The 26,979-nt window shown below is 42.1% G+C and overlaps 1 protein-coding gene and 8 non-coding genes across 9 annotated transcripts in view; 1 reads left to right on the top strand and 8 right to left on the bottom strand.

Annotated features, from left to right (window-relative positions):
• Nucleotides 1–524: 524 nt before the first annotated feature.
• On the bottom strand, nucleotides 525–596 carry trnae-cuc (transfer RNA glutamic acid (anticodon CUC)). The gene has a single exon. It is a non-coding gene; the product is annotated as a tRNA-Glu (tRNA).
• A 972-nt stretch (nucleotides 597–1,568) lies between these two features.
• On the bottom strand, nucleotides 1,569–1,640 carry trnae-cuc (transfer RNA glutamic acid (anticodon CUC)). The gene has a single exon. It is a non-coding gene; the product is annotated as a tRNA-Glu (tRNA).
• A 969-nt stretch (nucleotides 1,641–2,609) lies between these two features.
• trnae-cuc (transfer RNA glutamic acid (anticodon CUC)) lies at nucleotides 2,610–2,681 on the bottom strand. Its single transcript has one exon. It is a non-coding gene; the product is annotated as a tRNA-Glu (tRNA).
• Nucleotides 2,682–3,653: 972 nt separating this feature from the next.
• On the bottom strand, nucleotides 3,654–3,725 carry trnae-cuc (transfer RNA glutamic acid (anticodon CUC)). Its single transcript has one exon. It is a non-coding gene; the product is annotated as a tRNA-Glu (tRNA).
• A 968-nt stretch (nucleotides 3,726–4,693) lies between these two features.
• trnae-cuc (transfer RNA glutamic acid (anticodon CUC)) lies at nucleotides 4,694–4,765 on the bottom strand. The gene has a single exon. It is a non-coding gene; the product is annotated as a tRNA-Glu (tRNA).
• A 972-nt stretch (nucleotides 4,766–5,737) lies between these two features.
• trnae-cuc (transfer RNA glutamic acid (anticodon CUC)) lies at nucleotides 5,738–5,809 on the bottom strand. Its single transcript has one exon. It is a non-coding gene; the product is annotated as a tRNA-Glu (tRNA).
• A 969-nt stretch (nucleotides 5,810–6,778) lies between these two features.
• trnae-cuc (transfer RNA glutamic acid (anticodon CUC)) lies at nucleotides 6,779–6,850 on the bottom strand. Its single transcript has one exon. It is a non-coding gene; the product is annotated as a tRNA-Glu (tRNA).
• A 2,194-nt stretch (nucleotides 6,851–9,044) lies between these two features.
• shq1 (SHQ1, H/ACA ribonucleoprotein assembly factor) overlaps nucleotides 9,045–26,979 on the top strand; it is a 42,265-nt gene continuing 24,330 nt past the window's right edge. The window contains exons 1-9 of the mRNA XM_061070167.1: nucleotides 9,045–9,112; nucleotides 10,772–10,938; nucleotides 11,855–11,919; nucleotides 16,460–16,588; nucleotides 16,724–16,887; nucleotides 16,975–17,087; nucleotides 17,187–17,284; nucleotides 23,299–23,456; nucleotides 23,991–24,044. Coding sequence (XP_060926150.1) covers nucleotides 10,796–10,938; nucleotides 11,855–11,919; nucleotides 16,460–16,588; nucleotides 16,724–16,887; nucleotides 16,975–17,087; nucleotides 17,187–17,284; nucleotides 23,299–23,456; nucleotides 23,991–24,044 — 924 coding nt within the window. The 5' untranslated portion in view covers nucleotides 9,045–9,112; nucleotides 10,772–10,795. The remainder of the gene's footprint in view (nucleotides 9,113–10,771; nucleotides 10,939–11,854; nucleotides 11,920–16,459; nucleotides 16,589–16,723; nucleotides 16,888–16,974; nucleotides 17,088–17,186; nucleotides 17,285–23,298; nucleotides 23,457–23,990; nucleotides 24,045–26,979) is intronic.
• On the bottom strand, nucleotides 10,490–10,561 carry trnae-cuc (transfer RNA glutamic acid (anticodon CUC)). The gene has a single exon. It is a non-coding gene; the product is annotated as a tRNA-Glu (tRNA).

The raw sequence follows: 26,979 nt of genomic DNA, 5'->3' as shown, positions 1-26,979 counted from the left end.
CTCTTACCACTAGACCATCAGGGACATGTTTTGATGGTTCGAAAGGCACCTGGTCATGAACCTCCGGCCTTTATAAGGAGCAGGAGTTGAAGTACCTCCAATTACTTCTAGCGGTGGTGGCAGAGTTCAGAATCACTGTTTGTGTTCCTGTGAAACTATGAATGGAAGACCATAGTTTTAATTATGAGCTTTCTAATAGGTTTCCATCACTGGCAGACATGTTTCCTCCATCTGAGTCCATTACTCAAACCTTTCACTTTGTACTACGAGTTGTACAGAAGAACAATGCAAACATTCATGTTTCTGCACATGTTGTAACTTCTGCAGGGCTTGATCTGTAGAAGCTGTGAAATTATCCCATGAACATTCTGTAATTCCTTCAGTATTCACCTACCAAGGGACAGTCATCAGAACATTCTGTGATTTACTTACTACTCACTACTCATCAGTCGTTCACACCTTGACTCAAGACCTGTCAATTTAACATATGTAAGCAATTGTATTCAAAGTATTCAATAGATTAATTCCCTGACCGGGAATCGAACCCGGGCCACGGCGGTGAGAGCGCCGGATCCTAACCACTAGACCATCAGGGACAGCTGGCATGCTCACGAAGGCAGCTGGTCAGGAATTTCTGGCCTTTAAAAGGAGCAGGAGTTAAAGTACCTCCAACTACTTCTAGCGGTGGTGGCAGTGCCCAGAAACATTGCTCGGGTCATGTGAAACTGTGAATGGAAGACCGGATGGGCTGTGTATGAGAACACAAATATTCGAGGGAGAGGCTCAGGATTTTCTCTGGAGTTTCTCCTGCCAGCCCCATATAAAAAACCGATGATATTGTCTGAATGAGCCAATGTGAGAAAAAAGCAATTCACACCTTTACTCAGGTGACCCCAATAACCTGCCCATTTAACTTAACTGACATGGATTGTGCATAATCTGCGGCGGATTCATTCTCACCTGGATGCTATCTGTGTTGGCAAATTTGGCTTTTATTGACAGAATGCAATAGTTTAGTTCCCTGACCGGGAATTGAACCCGAGCCTCTTACCACTAGACCATCAGGGACATGTTTTGATGGTTCGAAAGGCACCTGGTCATGAACCTCCGGCCTTTATAAGGAGCAGGAGTTGAAGTACCTCCAATTACTTCTAGCGGTGGTGGCAGAGTTCAGAATCACTGTTTGTGTTCCTGTGAAACTATGAATGGAAGACCATAGTTTTAATTATGAGCTTTCTAATAGGTTTCCACCACTGGCAGACATGTTTCCTCCATCTGAGTCCATTACTCAAACCTTTCACTTTGTACTACGAGTTGTACAGAAGAACAATGCAAACATTCATGTTTCTGCACATGTTGTAACTTCTGCAGGGCTTGATCTGTGGAAGCTGTGAAATTATCCCATGAACATTCTGTAATTCCTTTAGTATTCACCTACCAAGGGACAGTCATCAGAACATTCTGTGATTTACTTACTACTCACTACTCATCAGTCGTTCACACCTTGACTCAAGACCTGTCAATTTAACATATGTAAGCAATTGTATTCCAAGTATTCAATAGATTAATTCCCTGACCGGGAATCGAACCCGGGCCACGGCGGTGAGAGCGCCGGATCCTAACCACTAGACCATCAGGGACAGCTGGCATGCTCACGAAGGCAGCTGCTCAGGAATTTCTGGCCTTTAAAAGGAGCAGGAGTTAAACCTCCAACTACTTCTAGCGGTGGTGGCAGTGCCCAGAAACATTGCTCGGGTCATGTGAAACTGTGAATGGAAGACCGGATGGGCTGTGTATGAGAACACAAATATTCGAGGGAGAGGCTCTGGATTTTCTCTGGAGTTTCTCCTGCCAGCCCCATATAAAAAACCGATGATATTGTCTGAATGAGCCAAGGTGAGAAAAAAGCAATTCACACCTTTACTCAGGTGACCCCAATAACCTGCCCATTTAACTTAACTGACATGGATTGTGCATAATCTGCGGCGGATTCATTCTCACCTGGATGCTATCTGTGTTGGCAAATTTGGCTTTTATTGACAGAATGCAATAGTTTAGTTCCCTGACCGGGAATTGAACCCGAGCCTCTTACCACTAGACCATCAGGGACATGTTTTGATGGTTCGAAAGGCACCTGGTCATGAACCTCCGGCCTTTATAAGGAGCAGGAGTTGAAGTACCTCCAATTACTTCTAGCGGTGGTGGCAGAGTTCAGAATCACTGTTTGTGTTCCTGTGAAACTATGAATGGAAGACCATAGTTTTAATTATGAGCTTTCTAATAGGTTTCCATCACTGGCAGACATGTTTCCTCCATCTGAGTCCATTACTCAAACCTTTCACTTTGTACTACGAGTTGTACAGAAGAACAATGCAAACATTCATGTTTCTGCACATGTTGTAACTTCTGCAGGGCTTGATCTGTAGAAGCTGTGAAATTATCCCATGAACATTCTGTAATTCCTTCAGTATTCACCTACCAAGGGACAGTCATCAGAACATTCTGTGATTTACTTACTACTCACTACTCATCAGTCGTTCACACCTTGACTCAAGACCTGTCAATTTAACATATGTAAGCAATTGTATTCAAAGTATTCAATAGATTAATTCCCTGACCGGGAATCGAACCCGGGCCACGGCGGTGAGAGCGCCGGATCCTAACCACTAGACCATCAGGGACAGCTGGCATGCTCACGAAGGCAGCTGGTCAGGAATTTCTGGCCTTTAAAAGGAGCAGGAGTTAAAGTACCTCCAACTACTTCTAGCGGTGGTGGCAGTGCCCAGAAACATTGCTCGGGTCATGTGAAACTGTGAATGGAAGACCGGATGGGCTGTGTATGAGAACACAAATATTCGAGGGAGAGGCTCAGGATTTTCTCTGGAGTTTCTCCTGCCAGCCCCATATAAAAAACCGATGATATTGTCTGAATGAGCCAATGTGAGAAAAAAGCAATTCACACCTTTACTCAGGTGACCCCAATAACCTGCCCATTTAACATAACTGACATGGATTGTGCATAATCTGCGGCGGATTCATTCTCACCTGGATGCTATCTGTGTTGGCAAATTTGGCTTTTATTGACAGAATGCAATAGTTTAGTTCCCTGACCGGGAATTGAACCCGAGCCTCTTACCACTAGACCATCAGGGACATGTTTTGATGGTTCGAAAGGCACCTGGTCATGAACCTCCGGCCTTTATAAGGAGCAGGAGTTGAAGTACCTCCAATTACTTCTAGCGGTGGTGGCAGAGTTCAGAATCACTGTTTGTGTTCCTGTGAAACTATGAATGGAAGACCATAGTTTTAATTATGAGCTTTCTAATAGGTTTCCACCACTGGCAGACATGTTTCCTCCATCTGAGTCCATTACTCAAACCTTTCACTTTGTACTACGAGTTGTACAGAAGAACAATGCAAACATTCATGTTTCTGCACATGTTGTAACTTCTGCAGGGCTTGATCTGTGGAAGCTGTGAAATTATCCCATGAACATTCTGTAATTCCTTTAGTATTCACCTACCAAGGGACAGTCATCAGAACATTCTGTGATTTACTTACTACTCACTACTCATCAGTCGTTCACACCTTGACTCAAGACCTGTCAATTTAACATATGTAAGCAATTGTATTCCAAGTATTCAATAGATTAATTCCCTGACCGGGAATCGAACCCGGGCCACGGCGGTGAGAGCGCCGGATCCTAACCACTAGACCATCAGGGACAGCTGGCATGCTCACGAAGGCAGCTGCTCAGGAATTTCTGGCCTTTAAAAGGAGCAGGAGTTAAACCTCCAACTACTTCTAGCGGTGGTGGCAGTGCCCAGAAACATTGCTCGGGTCATGTGAAACTGTGAATGGAAGACCGGATGGGCTGTGTATGAGAACACAAATATTCGAGGGAGAGGCTCTGGATTTTCTCTGGAGTTTCTCCTGCCAGCCCCATATAAAAAACCGATGATATTGTCTGAATGAGCCAAGGTGAGAAAAAAGCAATTCACACCTTTACTCAGGTGACCCCAATAACCTGCCCATTTAACTTAACTGACATGGATTGTGCATAATCTGCGGCGGATCATTCTCACCTGGATGCTATCTGTGTTGGCAAATTTGGCTTTTATTGACAGAATGCAATAGTTTAGTTCCCTGACCGGGAATTGAACCCGAGCCTCTTACCACTAGACCATCAGGGACATGTTTTGATGGTTCGAAAGGCACCTGGTCATGAACCTCCGGCCTTTATAAGGAGCAGGAGTTGAAGTACCTCCAATTACTTCTAGCGGTGGTGGCAGAGTTCAGAATCACTGTTTGTGTTCCTGTGAAACTATGAATGGAAGACCATAGTTTTAATTATGAGCTTTCTAATAGGTTTCCATCACTGGCAGACATGTTTCCTCCATCTGAGTCCATTACTCAAACCTTTCACTTTGTACTACGAGTTGTACAGAAGAACAATGCAAACATTCATGTTTCTGCACATGTTGTAACTTCTGCAGGGCTTGATCTGTAGAAGCTGTGAAATTATCCCATGAACATTCTGTAATTCCTTCAGTATTCACCTACCAAGGGACAGTCATCAGAACATTCTGTGATTTACTTACTACTCACTACTCATCAGTCGTTCACACCTTGACTCAAGACCTGTCAATTTAACATATGTAAGCAATTGTATTCAAAGTATTCAATAGATTAATTCCCTGACCGGGAATCGAACCCGGGCCACGGCGGTGAGAGCGCCGGATCCTAACCACTAGACCATCAGGGACAGCTGGCATGCTCACGAAGGCAGCTGGTCAGGAATTTCTGGCCTTTAAAAGGAGCAGGAGTTAAAGTACCTCCAACTACTTCTAGCGGTGGTGGCAGTGCCCAGAAACATTGCTCGGGTCATGTGAAACTGTGAATGGAAGACCGGATGGGCTGTGTATGAGAACACAAATATTCGAGGGAGAGGCTCAGGATTTTCTCTGGAGTTTCTCCTGCCAGCCCCATATAAAAAACCGATGATATTGTCTGAATGAGCCAATGTGAGAAAAAAGCAATTCACACCTTTACTCAGGTGACCCCAATAACCTGCCCATTTAACATAACTGACATGGATTGTGCATAATCTGCGGCGGATTCATTCTCACCTGGATGCTATCTGTGTTGGCAAATTTGGCTTTTATTGACAGAATGCAATAGTTTAGTTCCCTGACCGGGAATTGAACCCGAGCCTCTTACCACTAGACCATCAGGGACATGTTTTGATGGTTCGAAAGGCACCTGGTCATGAACCTCCGGCCTTTATAAGGAGCAGGAGTTGAAGTACCTCCAATTACTTCTAGCGGTGGTGGCAGAGTTCAGAATCACTGTTTGTGTTCCTGTGAAACTATGAATGGAAGACCATAGTTTTAATTATGAGCTTTCTAATAGGTTTCCACCACTGGCAGACATGTTTCCTCCATCTGAGTCCATTACTCAAACCTTTCACTTTGTACTACGAGTTGTACAGAAGAACAATGCAAACATTCATGTTTCTGCACATGTTGTAACTTCTGCAGGGCTTGATCTGTGGAAGCTGTGAAATTATCCCATGAACATTCTGTAATTCCTTTAGTATTCACCTACCAAGGGACAGTCATCAGAACATTCTGTGATTTACTTACTACTCACTACTCATCAGTCGTTCACACCTTGACTCAAGACCTGTCAATTTAACATATGTAAGCAATTGTATTCCAAGTATTCAATAGATTAATTCCCTGACCGGGAATCGAACCCGGGCCACGGCGGTGAGAGCGCCGGATCCTAACCACTAGACCATCAGGGACAGCTGGCATGCTCACGAAGGCAGCTGCTCAGGAATTTCTGGCCTTTAAAAGGAGCAGGAGTTAAACCTCCAACTACTTCTAGCGGTGGTGGCAGTGCCCAGAAACATTGCTCGGGTCATGTGAAACTGTGAATGGAAGACCGGATGGGCTGTGTATGAGAACACAAATATTCGAGGGAGAGGCTCTGGATTTTCTCTGGAGTTTCTCCTGCCAGCCCCATATAAAAAACCGATGATATTGTCTGAATGAGCCAAGGTGAGAAAAAAGCAATTCACACCTTTACTCAGGTGACCCCAATAACCTGCCCATTTAACTTAACTGACATGGATTGTGCATAATCTGCGGCGGATTCATTCTCACCTGGATGCTATCTGTGTTGGCAAATTTGGCTTTTATTGACAGAATGCAATAGTTTAGTTCCCTGACCGGGAATTGAACCCGAGCCTCTTACCACTAGACCATCAGGGACATGTTTTGATGGTTCGAAAGGCACCTGGTCATGAACCTCCGGCCTTTATAAGGAGCAGGAGTTGAAGTACCTCCAATTACTTCTAGCGGTGGTGGCAGAGTTCAGAATCACTGTTTGTGTTCCTGTGAAACTATGAATGGAAGACCATAGTTTTAATTATGAGCTTTCTAATAGGTTTCCATCACTGGCAGACATGTTTCCTCCATCTGAGTCCATTACTCAAACCTTTCACTTTGTACTACGAGTTGTACAGAAGAACAATGCAAACATTCATGTTTCTGCACATGTTGTAACTTCTGCAGGGCTTGATCTGTGGAAGCTGTGAAATTATCCCATGAACATTCTGTAATTCCTTCAGTATTCACCTACCAAGGGACAGTCATCAGAACATTCTGTGATTTACTTACTACTCACTACTCATCAGTCGTTCACACCTTGACTCAAGACCTGTCAATTTAACATATGTAAGCAATTGTATTCAAAGTATTCAATAGATTAATTCCCTGACCGGGAATCGAACCCGGGCCACGGCGGTGAGAGCGCCGGATCCTAACCACTAGACCATCAGGGACAGCTGGCATGCTCACGAAGGCAGCTGGTCATGAATTTCTGGCCTTTAAAAGGAGCAGGAGTTAAAGTACCTCCAACTACTTCTAGCGGTGGTGGCAGTGCCCAGAAACATTGCTCGGGTCATGTGAAACTGTGAATGGAAGACCGGATGGGCTGTGTATGAGAACACAAATATTCGAGGGAGAGGCTCAGGATTTTCTCTGGAGTTTCTCCTGCCAGCCCCATATAAAAAACCGATGATATTGTCTGAATGAGCCAATGTGAGAAAAAAGCAATTCACACCTTTACTCAGGTGACCCCAATAACCTGCCCATTTAACATAACTGACATGGATTGTGCATAATCTGCGGCGGATTCATTCTCACCTGGATGCTATCTGTGTTGGCAAATTTGGCTTTTATTGACAGAATGCAATAGTTTAGTTCCCTGACCGGGAATTGAACCCGAGCCTCTTACCACTAGACCATCAGGGACATGTTTTGATGGTTCGAAAGGCACCTGGTCATGAACCTCCGGCCTTTATAAGGAGCAGGAGTTGAAGTACCTCCAATTACTTCTAGCGGTGGTGGCAGAGAAAACTAAAAGAATACAATTTTCACAGGAGGGATCACTAGTGTAGAAGACCATGACAAAGTTGTGAAGAGAGCTCTTAGTGATAAGGACGGACACTAGAGTTGATCTGAAAAACACGTAAACCCTGCAGAAGAACTTTTACATTATGTCCTCACTTCTGTTGGCTGCGCCACCCATCACCTGTCCTGACCGCTCCTAAGATTTCTATGTGGGTCTCAATGCATCTGGGTGGAGAATGGCCTGCTGCGTAATTCATACGTGAGGGGCAAACTCCGGAAAAAAATACGGACCCAATAGTCCAGACATCCTCCGGAGTTCAAGTCTAAAAGCGGCTTAAGAGGATAAACTAGCTTTAAAAGCACCATAATGGCCTCTTTATTATATTTCCTTTATGACTTTTAGGCCTCTCTTTTTTTTTTTTTTTTTTTTTTTTTTTTTACAGTTTACTCATACACTTTTTGCACCTAGAAATTATAACACGTACATCTTTTTTTGGATCTTGCTTCATCACCTTATATTGCCGTTCTCTCTTTAATGTATTTATTTTTTAGTGCCCAAAGGATGTGCACTCTTTGCTGGGGTCAATATGGCTGAGAATAGGTACATTTTCCCATATTTGTTGCATATAAGCTTATAAGTAGCATTTTTTTCAATTAAATTTATTTCAATTCGATGCAATTAAATTAAATTCAACTCCTTTATTGCAGCTGAACAGTGTAGAAAAAATTAATAGTTGCAGTGTTACAAAGCTGGTTGAGCTTCTAGTTTAAATTTCTTTTCATGTCTTATCTTCTAACGGAGCTGAAATCTGATCTACGATTAATTCTTCTTCTCAGTGGAGAAAAAAATAAACCGTAATCATTTTATTTCTTGATTGATCAATTAAGTCATGAGACAATTGGAGACATAATATTAAATAATGCCATGTCATATGTCATGTCATATATCACATCATATAATTTCATGTATCACAAATCATATCATGTGATATAATACATCACACCATATATATATTTCTACTGTACAGATCCTATTTATTATTACTTTATCACTTTAATATGCACAATACTCATATACTTCTTATTGCCACACACTGCCACACACCCTCCTCCAACCACTGATCATTGGAACATTTGTACATTTGCACTACTGTTAATTTTTTTTTGTACTACTGTATTACCCCGCCTATAGTGTATTCATATTTATATATTTATATTTTTATCCTGCTCATAGTGTATTCATCGTTCTTATATCATACAATTCCTGTTAATACTGTAATATTCCATTTATATTTCTACTGTTCAGATCTTATTTATTTACATTTTCACTTTAATATGCACAATACTCTGCACTTTTACTGCCTTTTTTGCACTTCTGGTTAGACGCTAAACTGCATTTCGTTGTATATGTACCTGTACTGTGCAATGACAATAAAGTTGAATCTAATCTAATCTAAAAACCATACCACATCACATTTGGTATCAGGTCATGTTGTTTATCTCAAATCATGTCATGTCATCATATATCACATATCACATATCGCGTATCACGTATCACGTATCACATCATATCACATATCACATATCAGAACATTGAGCTGCCTGTTTACACTGTGTAGTCCGGTAAAACATGGCCGCTGCCACACTGTGTATCTGAGTGTGGTTAGTGAGAAGAACTCTGTGTTTCTGAGGTGAGCGACTGTTTATTGCTGTGAACTCTGTTAACCCGTATTGTGCTGTGTTGTGTTGACCTCCGCCGATGTGATTCAGACAGACAGGTTCTTCCGCCTGCGGAGAGGAGAGGATTGCTTCAGTAGCGCTATGTTAGCATCACTAAGCTAACACTGCTGCTGTGCTGCTAGCGGACACACACGAGGAGACCTGTCATGTGTTAGCTTAGCAGGCTAGCAGCGAGCTAGCCCTGAAACTTTATTGCTCCGTTAAGTTTGTGTGTGTTTTATCCTCAAATGGGCTCGGCTCACAGATCCCCTCATCATGTCATGTGGTTGTGAGTCTGTGGTTTAACCCTGGATCATTGTGAGACAATACACAAACCGGATTTCCACTGAATGTATCATTTGAGAGGTTATATATTCGCTAAGTCCATACATTCACGGAAATAATCACACAACCTTTCAGGAGATTGATGCTGCTTCAACCAATTCATTTCCTCTTAAGATACTGATTATGCCGGAGATAATTACAGGCCTTTATAATTAATAAAACGGGCTCCGTGAGGTTTTGAGGCTTACACATTTTGTCAATGCGCGATAACTTTGTAAATACCTCAGATTCCCACTTAAGTCTGGTATGAAACAATAAAGAAAGGCAGGACTGTTCCCAGCTGATTGAAACCTAAAATAAATTCACAGTTAGTAACTTGCTGCAGTGGGAAAAACCTGTTGTTACGTGTGACACGGGGTTTGTTTACAGTTGTCACCATCTGTGTGGCACGTGTGGGCTGCTGCTGCTTCCGGACACGTGATCACCTACAACAACATGTATCAGAGTCAGCCACCAGGTGGCGTGCTGTAGCCAGGTGGGTCAGGATTCGTGATCCATCCTGGCTAACTGCTGTGAAATGTGATTCCCATTCAGACTAAGTGGATTTTAACATTATCCCCCTCCTCAGAGAACATTGCTCGGGCCATGTGAAACTATGAATGGAAGACCGGATGGGCTGTGTATGAGTCAAAAGCAGTGAAAAGGCAACAACCTCCAAATACCAAGATACTCACTTGATCTAATGACTTAAAGAAGTACTTACGAGAAGACAGATGTTTGAAGCAGGGAGTCAAAGAGGCCATCTTTGTCGACCTGATATAACCATCATGTAAAAGAGGAGCCTGTTTAAGATATCAACTTTCAGCAAGCTACAATGCACTGTCGTGTCCTCTCCCCATTCAGCTCACAAACCATCTACACGGCAACGTCCAGGGCCCTAATTTGTCATACAATAGCAGGATGGATCTATGACTTCCAGGAATCATCAGTCGTTCACACCTTAACCCAGGACCAGCATATTTAACATATATAGGCAATTGTACTCAAAGTATTCAATAGACTAGTTCCCTGACCGGGAATCGAACCCGGGCCACGGCGGTGAGAGCGCCGGATCCTAACCACTAGACCATCAGGGACAGCTGTCAAGTTTTTGAAGGCAGCTGCAGAGGAATTTCTGGCCTTTAAAAGGAGCAGGAGTTAAAGTACCTCCAACTACTTCTAGCGGTGGTGGCAGTGCCCAGAAACATTGCTCGGGTCATGTGAAACTATGAATGGAAGACCGGATGGGCTGTGTATGAGAACGCCATCTGTGGATTTTAACATTATCCCCCTCATTGACTCCACAGGTCTGTTTTACATCCGCATTCACAATGATAACTCCTGCATTTGACCTGAGCCAAGACCCTGAGTACTTGATCCTCAGCATCCGTGTGCCCTACACTAGAACATCGGAGTTTGACCTTTACATCGACGGATCAGACTTCAAGTTCTATGCCAAGCCTTACTTTCTAAGGTGAGTTGCCCAATAAGCATAAACTGATGTAGCTTTAGATCCGTGTTTAAGCTTAGGTTGGATGAAAGGGGAGCAGCACTGTTAAAGGTAGGTATGTTTATGAGTGGCTGAGCTCGGTGTAAATAACTCGCAGGAGTAGTTGGAGATTCAGGTAGAAGAGGGGATTTTATTATTCCCACACATTAAGGCCGACAAGGCAGAATTATGAAAGAAAATACAAAATAAAACAAAAGAGCGAAAAACAAACACTACGAAATAAGAAAATAAATAGGCACCATGGCCAAACAAATAATTACAATAACACTATACTGTTTTCAACAAACACTTCCTCGAGAGCTCTCAGACTTACGTCCCTCTTACAGCAGCTCTCCCCGACTTACGTCCTCCCATGTCTCTCCCCTCAACTCAATGATCAGCCCGGCTTAAATGGACCTAGACCACGCCCCGTATAATTGGAACATTCCAATATTACATTAAGCACAGGGGTGTCCCAGGTAAGGCCAGCTTCATAGCTTTAATCAGCTTAAACACTAAAACTCAATATGGCTGGTAGCATAACCAGCAACATATTGACACACAATTGTTCCCTGAAGGCATAGCCTACTAATACTAGAACAGATTGTATATCGACACAGACCACAGACACGTAACACACACAGACAACATTTATACATATAACACGTGTCAACATGACAGTATATTGGTGCGGTGACGGTCGCTGCGCGCACCGATACACAGGTAAACGGGTCAGTGCCATCACTGCCATGACGGGCACCGTGCGCTCCGTCACAAGCACCAGCTGACTCTCATATACAGGCATTTACTCAATATCTGCAGTAAAATATAAAAGTGAATAGGAGGATTGTCTATGCTTTTATTAGTTATCACCATTTATGTATATATATGTTCTTTACAGATTAACACTTCCTGGAAGAATTGTGGAGGATGGGAGAGAAAAGGCCAAGTTTGACATTGATAAAGGTAGGTCACATTATTATATGATGACAATATGCACAATGGCTATAAAACCGCATGACTCATCACAGTAGTTTCATGAGGATATTACAAAGCAAACTATCAGTTGACATATTTCACCAAAGGTACTAAAAGCTGCTGGAGTAAAGGGAGACAGATACTTGCAGTCTTGCAGCTCCCGTTTAACAATCTGAGCATGTTCACAGTTTGGAATGACCAACGTTTACTTTTTACCCACAAATAAACAACATGATTTACCAGAGATTCTCTGAGGAGGAAAGTAAACAACTTAAGAGTTCTGTTGGAGGATGAAATACCTTCCAGCAGTTTGCTTATTTTCTATTAAACTACATAGTGACACAGTGGTTTCCTGGTTAGATCTGTTCCTTCCCAAATCCTTTGTCAGAATGAGCTACGCTGTCCTTCAGGCGGGAAAAAAGTTATTTAGAAATGAAGTGTCAGTTTGAAAAGACAGTCACCAGTGTGTAATGTTGAAGGTAAATTAAGGTTCAGAATTGTAAATCTGCTCCATACACTTTAGACCATGAAGTGGACTTTTACTGAGGCTGTTGACTCAATAGCAGGCTTAACGTTAGCCCTATTAGAAGACACTTCATTGAGGTAGTGGCTAGAAAGCCATGTAGCTAGCTGCACTTTACAAAATATAATTTAAATCTGACAACACTGACATGATCATACCCTCACAGCCTTGTTGCTGTGTGAAGGTCTGCTGTGGTTTTTTAAAATCTGCTATCAAATTTGTTTTCAGCAAAACAACACATCTACTAATGCTGAGTCTACACAGTTGACAGGCTACTCCTAAATAATGGATCACAGGTTCCAGTGTGTTTTTGCTCAACACTGATTTTCATGGCCGGAGGCATTATGTTTTCGGGTTGTCTGTCTGTCCCATTCCAGTGAACACGATATCTCAAAAATGCTTTGAGAGAATTGTAAAAAATGTTGTACAAACATTCACTTGGATTCAAGGATGACCTGAATATAATTGTGTGGTCAAAGGTCATGGTCACAGTGGCCTCACACAGCAGAATTTTGCCTTGTAAGGCTGATCTCTCCGGAACGCCTTGAGGGAATTCTTTGACATTTGACACAAATATTCACTTGAACTTGGATTTCCTTCTGGTAGCCAAATGTCAAAGATCAAGGTCACGTTGGCCTCATGAAGTATCTTTATCTATTTCTTGAACATGATATCATGAGGAAATGTCTTCAAATATGGTTGAAACGTTCACTTTGACTCAAAGACGAGGTGATACATTTTTGGTGCCTGGAGGTCAAAGGTCAAGGCCACAGTGACCTCACGTTTGTCCGTAGGGAATTTAATTACATCTGGGACAATCAACTTTGAATTATGGATCAACTGATTAGATGATCAAGGCCACGGGTCCCTCTGACCTCTTGAACACCTTGGGAATGTGATATTTCAGCAACATCTCAAGGGATTTTTTTTTCAAATTGGACAAACATGTTCACTTGGACTCTAGGACTGATGAACTGATACAATTTCAGTGTTTAAAGGTCGAGGCCTCAAAAACTTGTTTTTGGCCTCTTCAATGTGAAATATAACACAGACTTAAGAGAATTTCTTCAATTTTTGACCAGTTGTCACTTGGACTCAAAGATGAAGGGATTACGTTTCAGTGGTCAAAGGTCACAGTGACCTTATATGAATCAAGAAAAAAAGAAATATGCACATGGAAACTGCACTGGTTGGCACAGGCACTGTACTTGGTACTGGACTTGGTACTGGCTACGTTTCATTGGCTGTGACTTCATCAAATAATTGAGCTGTTCGATTCTCAACACAGTGTTTGGATGTGTTTGATCTATTGTTCCCATCCTTGCCAAATTAGTGAAAAGCTTCACTATACAAGATGTAATTTGCATCAGGAAAGGATGGATAATAACAATGAGAACAACTTCAACAGTGTTATCATAATGATGATAAAAATAATGACATCCCTGAAATTTACTGTACACTTCTCTTTTGTTATGTACAATATAAAATAAGCATCAATTATTAGGAAAATATACAAGGGTCGGTAAAACTCTAATCTACTTGTCAAGTGGGCCAGTTCGGGAAAAAGTTATGCTGGACAGGACTCTGCGTCTTAGTCACAAGACCACTCAGGTTTCCCAAACTGGTTTCACCTGGCTGGGTTTCCTGCATTATTCTATCAATGTTCAAAAGATGTGTATACATTTTCAGTATACATTTTTTAAACGATGAACAGTGGTGAACAGCATCATAGACATGACGTTTCTTCTTGAGAGCTTGCAGCAGAGACGTGATGAGGAGGCACAGTGTTTCCCATTAACAGCATCACCCAAGCTGCCTGCACAGCTCTCCTGCTCAGGGGCAGCTCACACAGCCGCGGAGGGGACCCAGGGACCCTGGACAGCTCCACTGGCCCAGCTAGTGTGCACAGCCTGGCCACAGCACCCCCCAGACTGCCGGAAAGCACCCAGCTCACCCAGGCATCTCACAAGGTGCCACGGGCAGTGTTGGTTGCTAAGCAACATCCTAGCAACATTCTGATGCCCAGGCCTCATCGCAGTGTCTCTGAGGCTTCTCAATAACTCACCAATTCATCATTATGAATGATTATGTGGCCCTCGAGGCGCTTGGTGCCCCACACACAGTGCATGATGCATGTGGTGGGAGCAGCGGCCCTGGGTATGTGTTAATGTGACCTGCCACTGGTATGTGTCAGACAGAGAGCAGGTGTGTGAGTTGTTACAAGTTGGTTAAAAAGCAATATCAGTTTTAAAGCATTTAAAAACCAACAGATTTGAAGTAGCCCGTATACATTTGATGAAAATTAGAATCCATACACATTCACGCAACACACCCCGTTTTAAAACCATGGCTGCTTTTGCTTTGCATGTTAATAGTGACCAGTCAAACAGTACTGCAAGACCCAGAAGCATGGCTGTAATAGCTGTCAGTGATTGATCCCCGGGGAGCCTTCAGTTTGTACTTGAGTCAATCAGCCCGAGTAAATGAACCCACTGATCATGTTATTTCATCCCATTTGAGGAGCTGCTGGAACCATCTGTAATGTCATAATGATTACCGCCTGCAGGCTGTCGCTACTATCTCTCTTCACTGTGACAATGACGGGCAGCTCACACAGAATTTTCTTCAAATATATAACAAGCAAATGAAACATGATAATGACTATTGGCATGATGTTAGCCATTGTCTCTACATTACTCTCTGTCACTTTGATCTGCCTTCGTCTTAATCAGTTGTAATGAAGTTGTCTTTATGGAGACGTCTGCCTTATGGACTCTGACACCTCGTCGCCCGTCTGTCAGCATGGCCCCAGTTAACACGCTGTGTCTAAATAAGCCTTTAACATCTGCTAATAAAGCGCCGCTAATGAGTGTCCTTGTTTAGACTTATAATGAGCCATCATTAAGATCTGTCTTCCAGGCGCTCCATTCTGCGAGACCTGCAACTCAAGCACTTAGTCAGCTTCTATCGTAAAGTGCTTGTAAGCTTTAACACTTGGGTGCATTGAAATTTTATGAGGTCTTTAGGCGACTATCAGATTATCGCTGTGGCGCAGGCAAATCATTTTTATTCATCTCTTCAGTTTTAATAGCAAGGGCTTAATTTTTGTAGTATTGCACGTGCAGGTGGCTGATTTATCTGCTGCTGATTGTAATAAAGATAGATTTATTTTCAAATTCAAATATGGGATTTGTCAGAAAGTCATCAATCAAATTTTTCTTTATAGAGTCAATAATTATTTGTAAAGTTGGTGATCATTCAATGGCCTAATAGTCGGGTACGTAATTCTCATGTTCTCTTGTCTCCCGTGAAAATCGTTGAAAATTTCTTATCACACATCAGTTTTTGAGTGCTTAGTCTTTTTCATTTGCTTCAAACAATCTCAGTTTTGTAAAAAATGAAAATCAGAAAGATTAAAACCGGTGCCTTTGTTTGCATACAATTATATTTGTATTCCAAATGGTATAAAACTAAATATCTAATCTTATCTTTCTTTGTTGTCTTTGATAAAAAATAGCCTATTTTCTCATAGCCGCTTAAAAACTAATTTGAGAAAGTGCAAAGCACCTCTAAAATAAGGAATCGATTATCAAACAGGCTGACAGTCTAACATTTATTTGTTCCAATGCAATAAGTGTATTATGAACATTGTATCTGCAGGTTTAAGGTCAAAATTGTAAAAATAACTTGTTTCCCTTACAAAACAGGCATTAAAATTGGTTTAAAAGCATTTACCTTAATTTACTTAACTTATTTTCTCATTTCTGTTATGTAATTGTGGTCTGTAGGGAGATGCCACACTGCTATAAACGGATCATTGTATGTAGAGATTCAGTCAGCACCATCAGATCTGTAGTAAATTCTTTCACCACTACAAGCTACAGTAACTTCACAGATCATTGTCTCTTACTGGCCAAATTTGTATTTTAGAAAAATCCTTGTTTCATTCATCATTTTAATATGTTAATGTATCCATTTTATTGATCACGTCCCATCTTGCTGCAGGTCTTGTCACTCTTCGGGTTCCGAAAGAGACACATGGGGAGAACTTTGAAGGACTTCAGATGCTGACGAGTCTCCTCGCACCAAAGGGCTCCCGTTCAGCAAAACCGTTGGTGGAGGATTTAAGCTTAGGTAGGTCAATTTTATACACTGGTTTAACGTGTTAATTTACTGAAATCATTCATTGGAATACATACACAAGGAAAAATATTAAGAATGAAGCAGTTTTAATCTAGAACCAACAATACCTTCTGAACATTTTTAAAGGATGCAGTGAAAGTGTCGGAGATGTTGAAGAGGAGGATGAAGAAGAAGAATTTGACTGGCAGGTTGAGCAGGAGGCGTACACAGAGAGCTCCGAGGAGGAACTGAGAGCCCAGCAGAAATATGGCTTCGCCAACCAGAGGTCTGGAGTGTTTGCCAGATTACAGGTAACATCTATTTCTGAATGAGATTAGACAAACTAATAATGTTAACATGACACCACAAGGCCATTAATGCTGTGAACGTTCTGACAGGAGGAGCTCAGCGATTTGATCGATATCAAGAACCCAGATGGAACAACCGCAGCAGAGAGGAGGCAGGCGAGGCTGGAGGCAGAAGCATCTGCCTTTTCACCTGACCACTACCTGTGAGTTTATCCAAGAAAAAAAAAGAAGCTCTGAATCTGCTGAAGATATGGAGCTGTGTTTTCTAAGATATTTTTACCATCCTCCATGTGTCATTGCAGTGCTGATTTGTTTGAGGACGATGAAATAAAGGGCCTGCTGAAGTTCAAACCATGGTGGGCAAAGCTGAGTCCTTCTACAGTTCAGGATGGAGAAGCTGGTGAGTTCAATTCATCTTATTGTAATGTTTAAAAATGTAGTTAATCCATTGTTTGCTAGAATCAATCTCAGGGTTGTCTCCTTAACAAAGGTTACACAACTATGTATTTTTTTATTAAATATTTCCAGTGCACAAATATAAAATGAGCACAGAGTTCAGGGTAGCAGAGTAAGTTTCCTTTAAGCAGGAAAATAGTATAATTTTAATTATTTTTATACAATATAATTAGGTTGTTATTACTGATGCATGCATTTAAAAGTGTCAGAATAGTAGTTTTTCAGAATTAATAGTTTAACTTCTGGTCCTCAGGAGTCACAGGAATAATCTAAGTCACGACATAATTTATTTGATAGAATTATAATTTAATTAATTATAATTGTATAATTTGGTCTTTATGAGCAGAAGAGGTAAATAATTCTCCATTGGATCTGCTAACAACTCAGAAATCTGTGACAAAGTGCCTCAACTGGACACTAACTCATGTAATTTATCACAGAAACCACTTGTTTAATCTTAAAATTATATTTTCATTGTATTTTATGAATGAGTATTATCCTTTGATGTAAAATCATGTGAAAAGCAACAACTTAGTATGGCTATCATATAAATGTAGTAGAGTGAAAAGTATAATATATACGCCTGAGACCAATTGGAGCCGAATTTTAAAGTAGCATTGAATAGAAATATTCTAGTGAAGTACGGAAGTCCACAGATCTAGAAAGATTTGAGCAATATAATCAATGGAGCACAGTTAACATGGGTAGAACACATGGGAATATTCACTTTTAACCCTTATGCCCAATGATTTAAAAAAACATCACAAACATCACATTTATTCTTGTGGATCATTGGATTTTTAAAGCAATTAAGTAAGCAGTGACCAAAGGCAGCCAGAGGGGGGCAGGAAGTTGCAAAACATTTGAGTGCAATCATGCATTGTTTATTTTGATCAAATTGAAATACTGCTTGTTAACCATTTTATTATCTCCGTGTGTATACCACTTCAAAATTCAAAACTCTTATGAATAGCAGAAAAACTGTATAATGAGAGATCTAAATGGTAACGTGTTGGCTAAGCTTGATGTGTGTCAGGCCCTGACATTGTTCTCTGACGATCTATTAATCCCCAAAGGGCACATGAGTCTTTTTACTGCCCCGTAGCAGAGGAAGGTCAGAGCTCAGCTCGTCGGCTAAAGCTGCACGCCCCGACAAACAGCCTCAGGGCTCTTCCACCAGAAAAGACACTCGCATTATGAGAGATTGAACTTCGACCTTCCCTAACCACTGCCTTTCTCTGGTGCCGTTTGACCAATTTAAAAAACCACAACTGATGAGTTAGAGACAACTCAAAAGCATTTTGTATTTCTACCATCTTGCACTTACTATAATTTCCCCCCAAATGCTTGTTTTCTTATAGCAAGTCATTTCCTGTCTATTTCAAACCAATGGCTCATTTACTCAGATTGAAATACGTTGCTTGTTGGCTTGAGCCTCCCAGTTTCATTTCTCCAGCTTCTTGTACAGGAGCGATAGCCTGTGAGGCCTCCGCGCTGCAAGAGTCTATTTAATTGTGCCATCCCGCTCCTCTAACAGCCCGCTAATTCTTGCACTTCCACTGTTTAAGCGAGCACCGGGCTCACAGCCACAGCTTATGTGCAGTGCATGGGTGCCGTACGCTTGAGAGAGGATTTAGATTAAACAGATAGCATTATCGCAGGAGGGAGTGAAACCGGTCGCGTTTCCACCGGCACCAGAGCCCGACCGCTGAGGAGCAGCCATCAGTCAGCAAAGCAAAGGCCATTAGCTGCACTCTTGGGTTTAGCCTCCGAGGAACATTGCGCTTCCCAGTAGCCCCGGCGGCTCCCTCGCCTCATTCCGCATTCTAAGACTGAGTGGCTCAGTCGGGAACCCGGGCGTAGATAAATGGGCCAAATTAAACTTAATGGCTTGATTGACAAGTGGAATAGCATTAGCCACAGCTGAGTGTGAAGAATGGCGTCGGTCAGGAGATTTAAGCGGCTTGCCATCAAATCTTAAAGGCTGGCTTGTGAGTTTAACTATTTGTCATATATTTAAAATGGGGGACTAAAACTCCCCTCCTCCCATGTGGGTTTTTAGGCTTTTTTCCTGCCGTCCTTCGCTTCTGCTAAGTCTGATATATATGTCACCTGACAGATGGATGTGGTCACAAGTGCTAATGAAGTAGAAAGTGGCCCCTTTGTGCTCTCCAGTGTTGGGGGGGGGGGGGGGGGGGCAGCACATTGACAGGCCACAGCTGCCCACTGGAGGCCTGTGTTCACCCACTGGTTCAAGCTAAATGGTCCTGACAGCTCCGTCTCACTATCTGCTCCACTTTGTTTTGGCTGAGTTTTAGAAATCTGACCTTTTGACCAAGATCGTCTTCTGTGAACATTTTACGCTACTACCACTTCACCCAAGTTTACACTTTGAGCAGATCGTGCCATTAGTGGCGTGTGAAAGCAAATGTCAGAGTAAGACATATTCCAGGAGAAGTCGATGTGTGAACACAGCACACGGACACGTAAAATGAAAACAAATAACATCCAGTGAAAAAGCGTTGATACACCAATATAAATGTGACACCAATGAAGATGTTAAGAGAGTTTGTGGGGATGAGAGCTGACGACGGTTTCGGGTGCTGTAAACAAAATCCTGTGATCTATGCAGCGGAGTTAAGCGTCCCTTCCTGCCTCTGTCTGCTGCACCCGGCTGCTCCACCCTCACCTGAATAATGCAGAGGATTTGTTGCTGTTGTGAACGCCTCTGTGCAGAAAACCTCCTGCATGTGCTAAAGGAAAACTCTGGGTAAACTATGTAGCTAATTCTCTGGATTTCACCCGCAGGTCATGTCTGAAAACGGCTATTAAGTTCCCCTCTGATTTATACTTGAAATTATCACAGCGTGTGCGTGCACAAAATTAACCGTATCCGCCATCCAAGGTCATCCGTTGCATTTGTGAAATTCTGGGAGCGTTTTCAAACCCTCAGCAGTATTGTGAAGAAGCATATTTACTCCATGCCATCAGGCCATCTGGACCTGTAGAGAGCATTGACAAGCCAGACTGCCCTGACTGGAGGAATTAGCTCCGAAATTAATTTGCAAGCAGGAGAAGTGCACATCCACTGTGCTAATGTCTGCTAGAATTGATTGGCTGCATTGAGGAAATGAATGAACGTGGTGTTGGGCACATCTGTCAGCTCTGCTCACCTCACCTCACCTCACCTCACCTGACTGCATTGGCTCCAGAGTTAATAGAAAATATATCAGCATCGTGTGGCTGCTGTGTCCAACTCCCAAGAGGGTGGGTACTCCGTTTCAATTTCGATTTTCCCTGTATTTGTTGTTTTTAATTACTGAATCTGAGTGTGTTGTGCAACATAATTTCTCCAGCACAGATGGCACTTGTCTCGCTGCAATCTCTACGATCCTTTCTGTGTGAACAAGGAGCCGTTAATACATTTTCTTTGTCAATATTTGCACTGTACATAAATCTTTTCTCCAATGTTTTTTATCTCAAAGCACATAGTCACGAATGGGGACTTGTTTTCCTTTTGGGGACAAAATATCGTCATAAGTCGTCATAACTTTATCATTACAATTTAATGTGAAGACATGTTTTAAGGTTTAGGTTACGTTAGATTTTGTTTAAGGTTAGGGTCACAGTTAAGTTTAGGGTTAAGTAAAGTTTTGGTTTAGGTTAAGTTGTGGTTTAAGGTTAAGTTTAAGGGTAGGGTTGGGTTAGTTCTCTTGAAAATCAATATCAGTCAATGTAATGTCCTCAGAAGGTGTGTGTGTGTGTGTGTGCGTGCATGTGTGTTTGTGAGCTTGTGTGTACCTGCGTGTGCCTGCGTGTGCGCTGAGAGACAATCTGTGCACGTTTTCTAGCTTATCTGATGCTTGTGACTCTGCAAGTACACAGTCTTTATGTTAAATTTTCATCCCCTCTCTCAATCTATCTGTCTTTGCATTGGATTAAAGAACAATGCGTGCAGATGTGGGGATGTGTGCGTCTGTCTGTGTGTCTTCTCCTCAAACCGTGCTCTCCTGCTGCAGCGTTGAGAGACTCGGGAGGCACATGCAGGGAGCTAGCAACTGACGTAATGCAGCGGGAATCTCCTTCCCAACAGAGCCAAGTTACCGCTGCAGCCAGAGAGACAACGTTTTAAAGTGCTGTGTGTGTGATTGTGTTCCTGCTCCAGCCAATACGCGCGTGTCTTGCTCTCCGTGATTTCAGTGCAGAGTCTCCTCTCCTCATGCAGGGAGACGAAATGCTTTCAGCTATTTCATTAGGTGCTGGGTGAAAGGATGAGAACAGCTGAGTTACAGCATGTTCCTGCAGACATTCAGTGCACCTTTCAGCACTGAACGCTGCAGATAGCTTAAATGGGATTGAAGTCTGTTTGTGTCGCTCCATTAGGCTTGCCACAAATCCCCATTAAGCAGATGTCTCTTTCAAAAGGCAACAGTTAGTGACTTTGCAGTGAGCAGCAAAGCAGAGGTTTTGAGATATTTTCATATGATGGATGGAGTTGTGTTTTCTTAACGCAGAGCTGTTCAGCTGTTAAACACGTAGATGGGATTGAATTTACTTATTTTGTGAATTTCATGTAGGAGTATTTGGCGTATTTTGCTTCTACTGCTTATCAGGCTCAGTCAGGTGCCCTTTAACAAGGCTCTTTGCCCCCAACTGCTCCAGAACAACAGCTCATCAGCCAACAGTGGAAACAGCTTAACTATACGAAAATGGCCATGTCTCCTCTTCCTTTTCCTTTTATTCTGCCCCACACACACACCCACACAGAGTCACACACACAGACGTGTCTACATGACTTCACAGGACAATACATTGACTTACATTAGCTGCTTTCAGACCTGCTCTGAACTTAAGAGAATCTCCGTAAATTCTCCGGAGGGGCTGTATGTGAGAACACAAATGTCAGAGTGAGAGGTTCTGCTGCGTTGTTCATGTGTGAAAGGCAAACTCTGGATTTCTCTAGGAAATGTGGACACAATTGTGTGGACACACACACACACACACAACTGTACATCAGGGGAAACATCTGGTAAGGTAAAAAGCTCTATACTGGGACTCATAGATTCCGATTCCTACTGTGATTTTTAAAACGAGGATGATGCATTTTCACATTCACTCAGTGTGGATGTAATTTCTATGTAGGCCCTTTATTAAGCTTCTTTAATTCTATCAGTGTTATAAGGCGACACTGCGCAATTAATCTTCATACATGTTGGTTTCAGTCATTAGTTTGTATTTCTGCCTCGTGGCTGAAATGTGTGTTTAAAGGATAATGTGGAGAAGATCAGACACTTCCTCTTTGCATTCTCACATACAGCTCCTCCTGTATGTGAAAACACAAAAGTCCAAGTCAGTTGCAGCGGAAATTCTCAGGTGTTTCACTGCCAGCCCCTTGTGAAATGTCCAAATAATGTCCAAGTGTGCCCTTTGAGAATACACAGGAGATTATACAGAGAATTCACAGTGAGCGTGAGGGGACAAAACTGAAATAAACAAAAAGAATATAATTATCTGAGGCTGAGGATGCGGAGCCATACAAGTACATGACACTGACGAAGATGTCAACTTGGAAAGAAAACAAGATTCCAGAGTTTTTGGTGATTGACGGCCGACACCAGTGTTTATGTGCTGAAAACAAAAACGTGATCTCCTCAGCAGAATTAACACATTGTGTCCTGCTTCCTGTTCTCTACTCAAGCTCCACCCCTCACCTGAACACTTTCTGTGTTGTTGTGAACGCATCTGAGAGGAGAATCTCCTCCTGCTGCGTCATTCATATCTGATAGATGTGCAGATATTCTCTATAGTTCATGTCTGAAAATGGCTTATGTGTTCAAACAAGTGTATGCATTCCTTCCTTTGCAAGCCACAGGCCAGTTCTGTGCTCTTTCTATACCAGTAATACTTATAGTGACTTTGAACTCCACATCTAACTGTAAAATCCTTGTCCCCGTGCAGCTGTATCATTCACCGATGACGAGAAGGAGCAGCTGAGAAAGTTCACAATCCGCTCCTTCCTGCTGGACAAGACATCCCGTCACCAAGCGTGGCTCGGCCTGGCGGACGTCCTGCTGGCTTATTGCTATGACGTGCGCTCTACAGAGGGAGAGCACAATGTGAGTGTGTGTGTGTGTGTGTGTGTGTGTGAAGAGGCAGCTCCTCATGAGCGGCACTTAGCCTTGGTTGACAAAGCCCTCAATCCTCAAATCCTTTAGACCCCCTTCCATTTCATTCAGAGCCTTAAGAGATTACCAGCAGATCCGAGGGCTCAGTTCAGACCTCATTGTGTCATTGCTCTGAGGTAGCTGACTCGGTAGGTGCAGAAAGACAAGGTGAGAGAGGCTGACTTCTTGAATAGAGACGCCTCGTAGCATGTGTGATTCAACTTGTACAGATATTTGATACAGCATTGTCGAATTAAAGCCCAGCTGTGAAATCAAAATCTATCAAATGTGATCTTTTAAATTTCCATTTGCTATATTATAATCCAAAACAAGTCCCTCTTTTTATTTCACCTTGTATTCTGTTTGAGGCTTTGAACAGGCATCTGAGCAGCTGCTCTTCACGCAGAATTTATTGTGCTGTATTTTCCATCTCTTATTTCCTGTACGTTATTGTTGTAAAGACGAGTGGTTACCTCCTCCCTGCAGGTGGAGTCACCGTGGACAATCAGAAAACTCAGCGGAACTCTCTGCTGGCTGGAGGTGAGTTAGTTATTGCATGAGGAAATACGATTGTGCCGCAGTGAATGATTCACTCTGTGTGTCAGGTTTGTTGTCATCTGCAGCTCCGGGTTGGTGAGATTGTTCTCTAAAACCTCTCACACATTACCATCAAGAGCAGAAAGTCCTCTTGAGGATTTAGATTGAAACTGCAGATATGAACAAACTCAGCTGCAGTTTATCTGAACTGTATGAATAAGATCTGATGCCGAGTTGTTTGAGAATTGTCCGGTGAGAAGAAAGAGTGAACCGATCCAAGGGAAGATACTTCTGAAACTGCATGTGTCAATTAATCTCATTTCGTCTGAGGAAATCTGTATTAGCCTGATGTTGTCGGCTCATTTAAAAAGACCTTTTAAAAATACAATAATCATAAACTTGGTCATTCGGTTGCCCCTCCAGAACAATTTTAAAATACAATAACATCAATATATATATATTTTTAATGCTCTTCATATGAATGCTCTAAGGCTTATATGGTGAAAAAAACTAAGTATGTTCTTTGCTGCTTTTTGTTCGGATAAAGTTATTTCACAATGCATCTTTTGATTTGTGTCCTCTCTCACTGTCTCTCCTGGCGATACTCCCACTGCTGCAGATTTTAAACCTCCTTTACACAGATGGAAACATTTTGGTGGATATCAGCAGTAGTCAGAAGTAGTAGTAGCGATAAATCAGGTGCTCCGGGTGTGCGTCTTAAATTTCCATTTCCTCCGCCCATATTTTGGATGCTTTAAAATACATCTTGCATCAGACCAAACTGGAGTTTCACCAGTGCTGGTTTTCTTCCAGACTCCAAACCTTGGTGCAGTAAAAATAATAACAAACTCTTTATCGTTAAGTACCTAAAAAAATTCTCCAGTCAAAATCCCCCCTGATGTTGATCTGCTTCTCTAGTTCAAGTTACAGAATTTAGAAAAGGCGCAGGTCTTCACACCACCCCGCTGAGAAACATTTGATGATCTGTTATTCCTGAGTACATACTTAACTGTAATCGTCAATCAACGTCAGCTGAGTAGGTGGTCCTTCATACTGTATGTGGCCCGGGACACATTTGGATTCAAAGCAAAAAGAATGTGGTCACGTGCGTTACAGACCACCTCTAAATGTGGTTTGAGTGATCAGGTCTCAGGATGCATTTGAGTGTGTTCAGACAAGAGCGCAGTGCTGACCTGTTGTCTTCGGATCCCTCAGGACGAATGTTAATATCAGGTCTGAACGTTGTCATAGAGACAGGTTATAAGAATTACACTAGGATTCCAGTATCTTGTGTTATCTCCAATATGCCCTTTTGTAGAAGCAGCTATAAGATGCTTGGAGTCTTCTTCCAGTATAGTTTATACTGAAAGTCTTGCTGGAGCTTTTAACTAACTTTAAGACTTTCCTCTTGACACCTTGACATTCTCACTGAGTCCTTTTGTTCTTCGACTAAGGTTTGTGTAGGCAAAGAAACGCTTGAGAAAAAAAAGTTATTGAATAATGTAATTATAGCTTTTGTTCTTTAACTAGAACTACAGGTTTTATGCTGACAAACTTAGTAATAAATCAGAGTGCATTGAGGTGTGAGCCTTTTAAAATGCCTGCAATGTGAACCTGACAAAGAATATCATAAGATATAATTGCTCAGCTCCTCTTTTATTCTCCTCTTGTAAGTATACGACTTGTGAATGAGCAGCTGCCACCGAACACACTTGCTTTGACTGGCTCCTGTGACTGATGTGTTCTGAGGTGATTAGAGAAGCTCTTGAAGAGAATGTCAGTTTCACACATATAAACTCTGTGTAAATATGTTGACAGTTGCCGTAATGTTTGAAGACACATTAGAGACTGCTCTGAAATAAACGGCCCAGGTCTGTGCGCTGACACGAGCCTGTAATGTGACCTGCAGGGAGTTGTCAGTTGTTGGACTTGGCACGTAACCTGTATAATAGCACTAGCAGGTGTTCCCAATTCAAAGAGTAACTGAGAGGTGCTGTGTGTAGCCTGCTCACAAACTGCCATAACACAATCCTGTGATTTTGTGCGTGTCTGCATGTAGGTGTGTGTTTGGCAGGATAAGCCACACGCTAACGTTTACACTTAAGATTAGTTAATTGGGGGAGAAGCTAATGCCTCTTTTTACATCAAAATTATGTATATGCCTTTTTTTAAATGCTAAAAAACACAATTGACCCTTTTCCCTGGGCCAGTAGTTTGCCTTTCTGTTTTTACACACCAATGCCTGGAACCTCATAGTGCATCATATTGCTGTGCAGAAAAAGTGCAGCCTCAGTGTCTATATTGCTTAATAAAGTAGAAGAAGAAGAAATGAGCGTGTTCACTCAGGTGTCATGTTTCCATCACTGCTGATCAGAGGCAGAGCCGATAAAAACCTGTCATTTGACCTGGGAGTGATTCATTCTCATTACAGATAAAAGACGGAGTTAACAGGTGTTGGTGGAAAAGGGGCTTAAGTCTCCACTAAATTAATGGAACTCTGTAATATCTTCAAAAACTGACTAATGTGTGATGAGAATAGAAATATTCTTACATCTTATCCCCCCATCAAACATGAGGTGAAAATTGAATGCATGTGGGAAGTAATGGATAATTTTCTCTCTCTCTTACACTGAAGAGCAGAAACTGCAGGAAAGTAGTTCGGTCACCATGACAGTTACTCTCTCTGCTCTCGGCTCATTACATCTTTGTCCTGCTGCTTCCTGCTCTCTATGATCCCCTCTCTTAGTTTTTCTGTAAAGTCAAACAGACTTCCGGACTCCTCAGTGTTTCCCTATTGATTTTGTCTGACCAAATATCAAACAATGGTTCAATTGATAACCATTTCCAGTCTAATATCATGAACATGAATGCAGATCAACTATGACTCTTGGTGTCTATTCACAGAAGACAGTTTACTGAGTACTTTGGATAATGTCAC

This window comes from Limanda limanda, chromosome 4 (assembly GCF_963576545.1).
Source record: "Limanda limanda chromosome 4, fLimLim1.1, whole genome shotgun sequence".
Lineage (NCBI taxonomy): Eukaryota > Metazoa > Chordata > Actinopteri > Pleuronectiformes > Pleuronectidae > Limanda > Limanda limanda.
The sequence above is the reverse complement of the archived record's forward strand: the minus strand, read 5'-3'. Positions and strand labels throughout refer to the sequence as shown.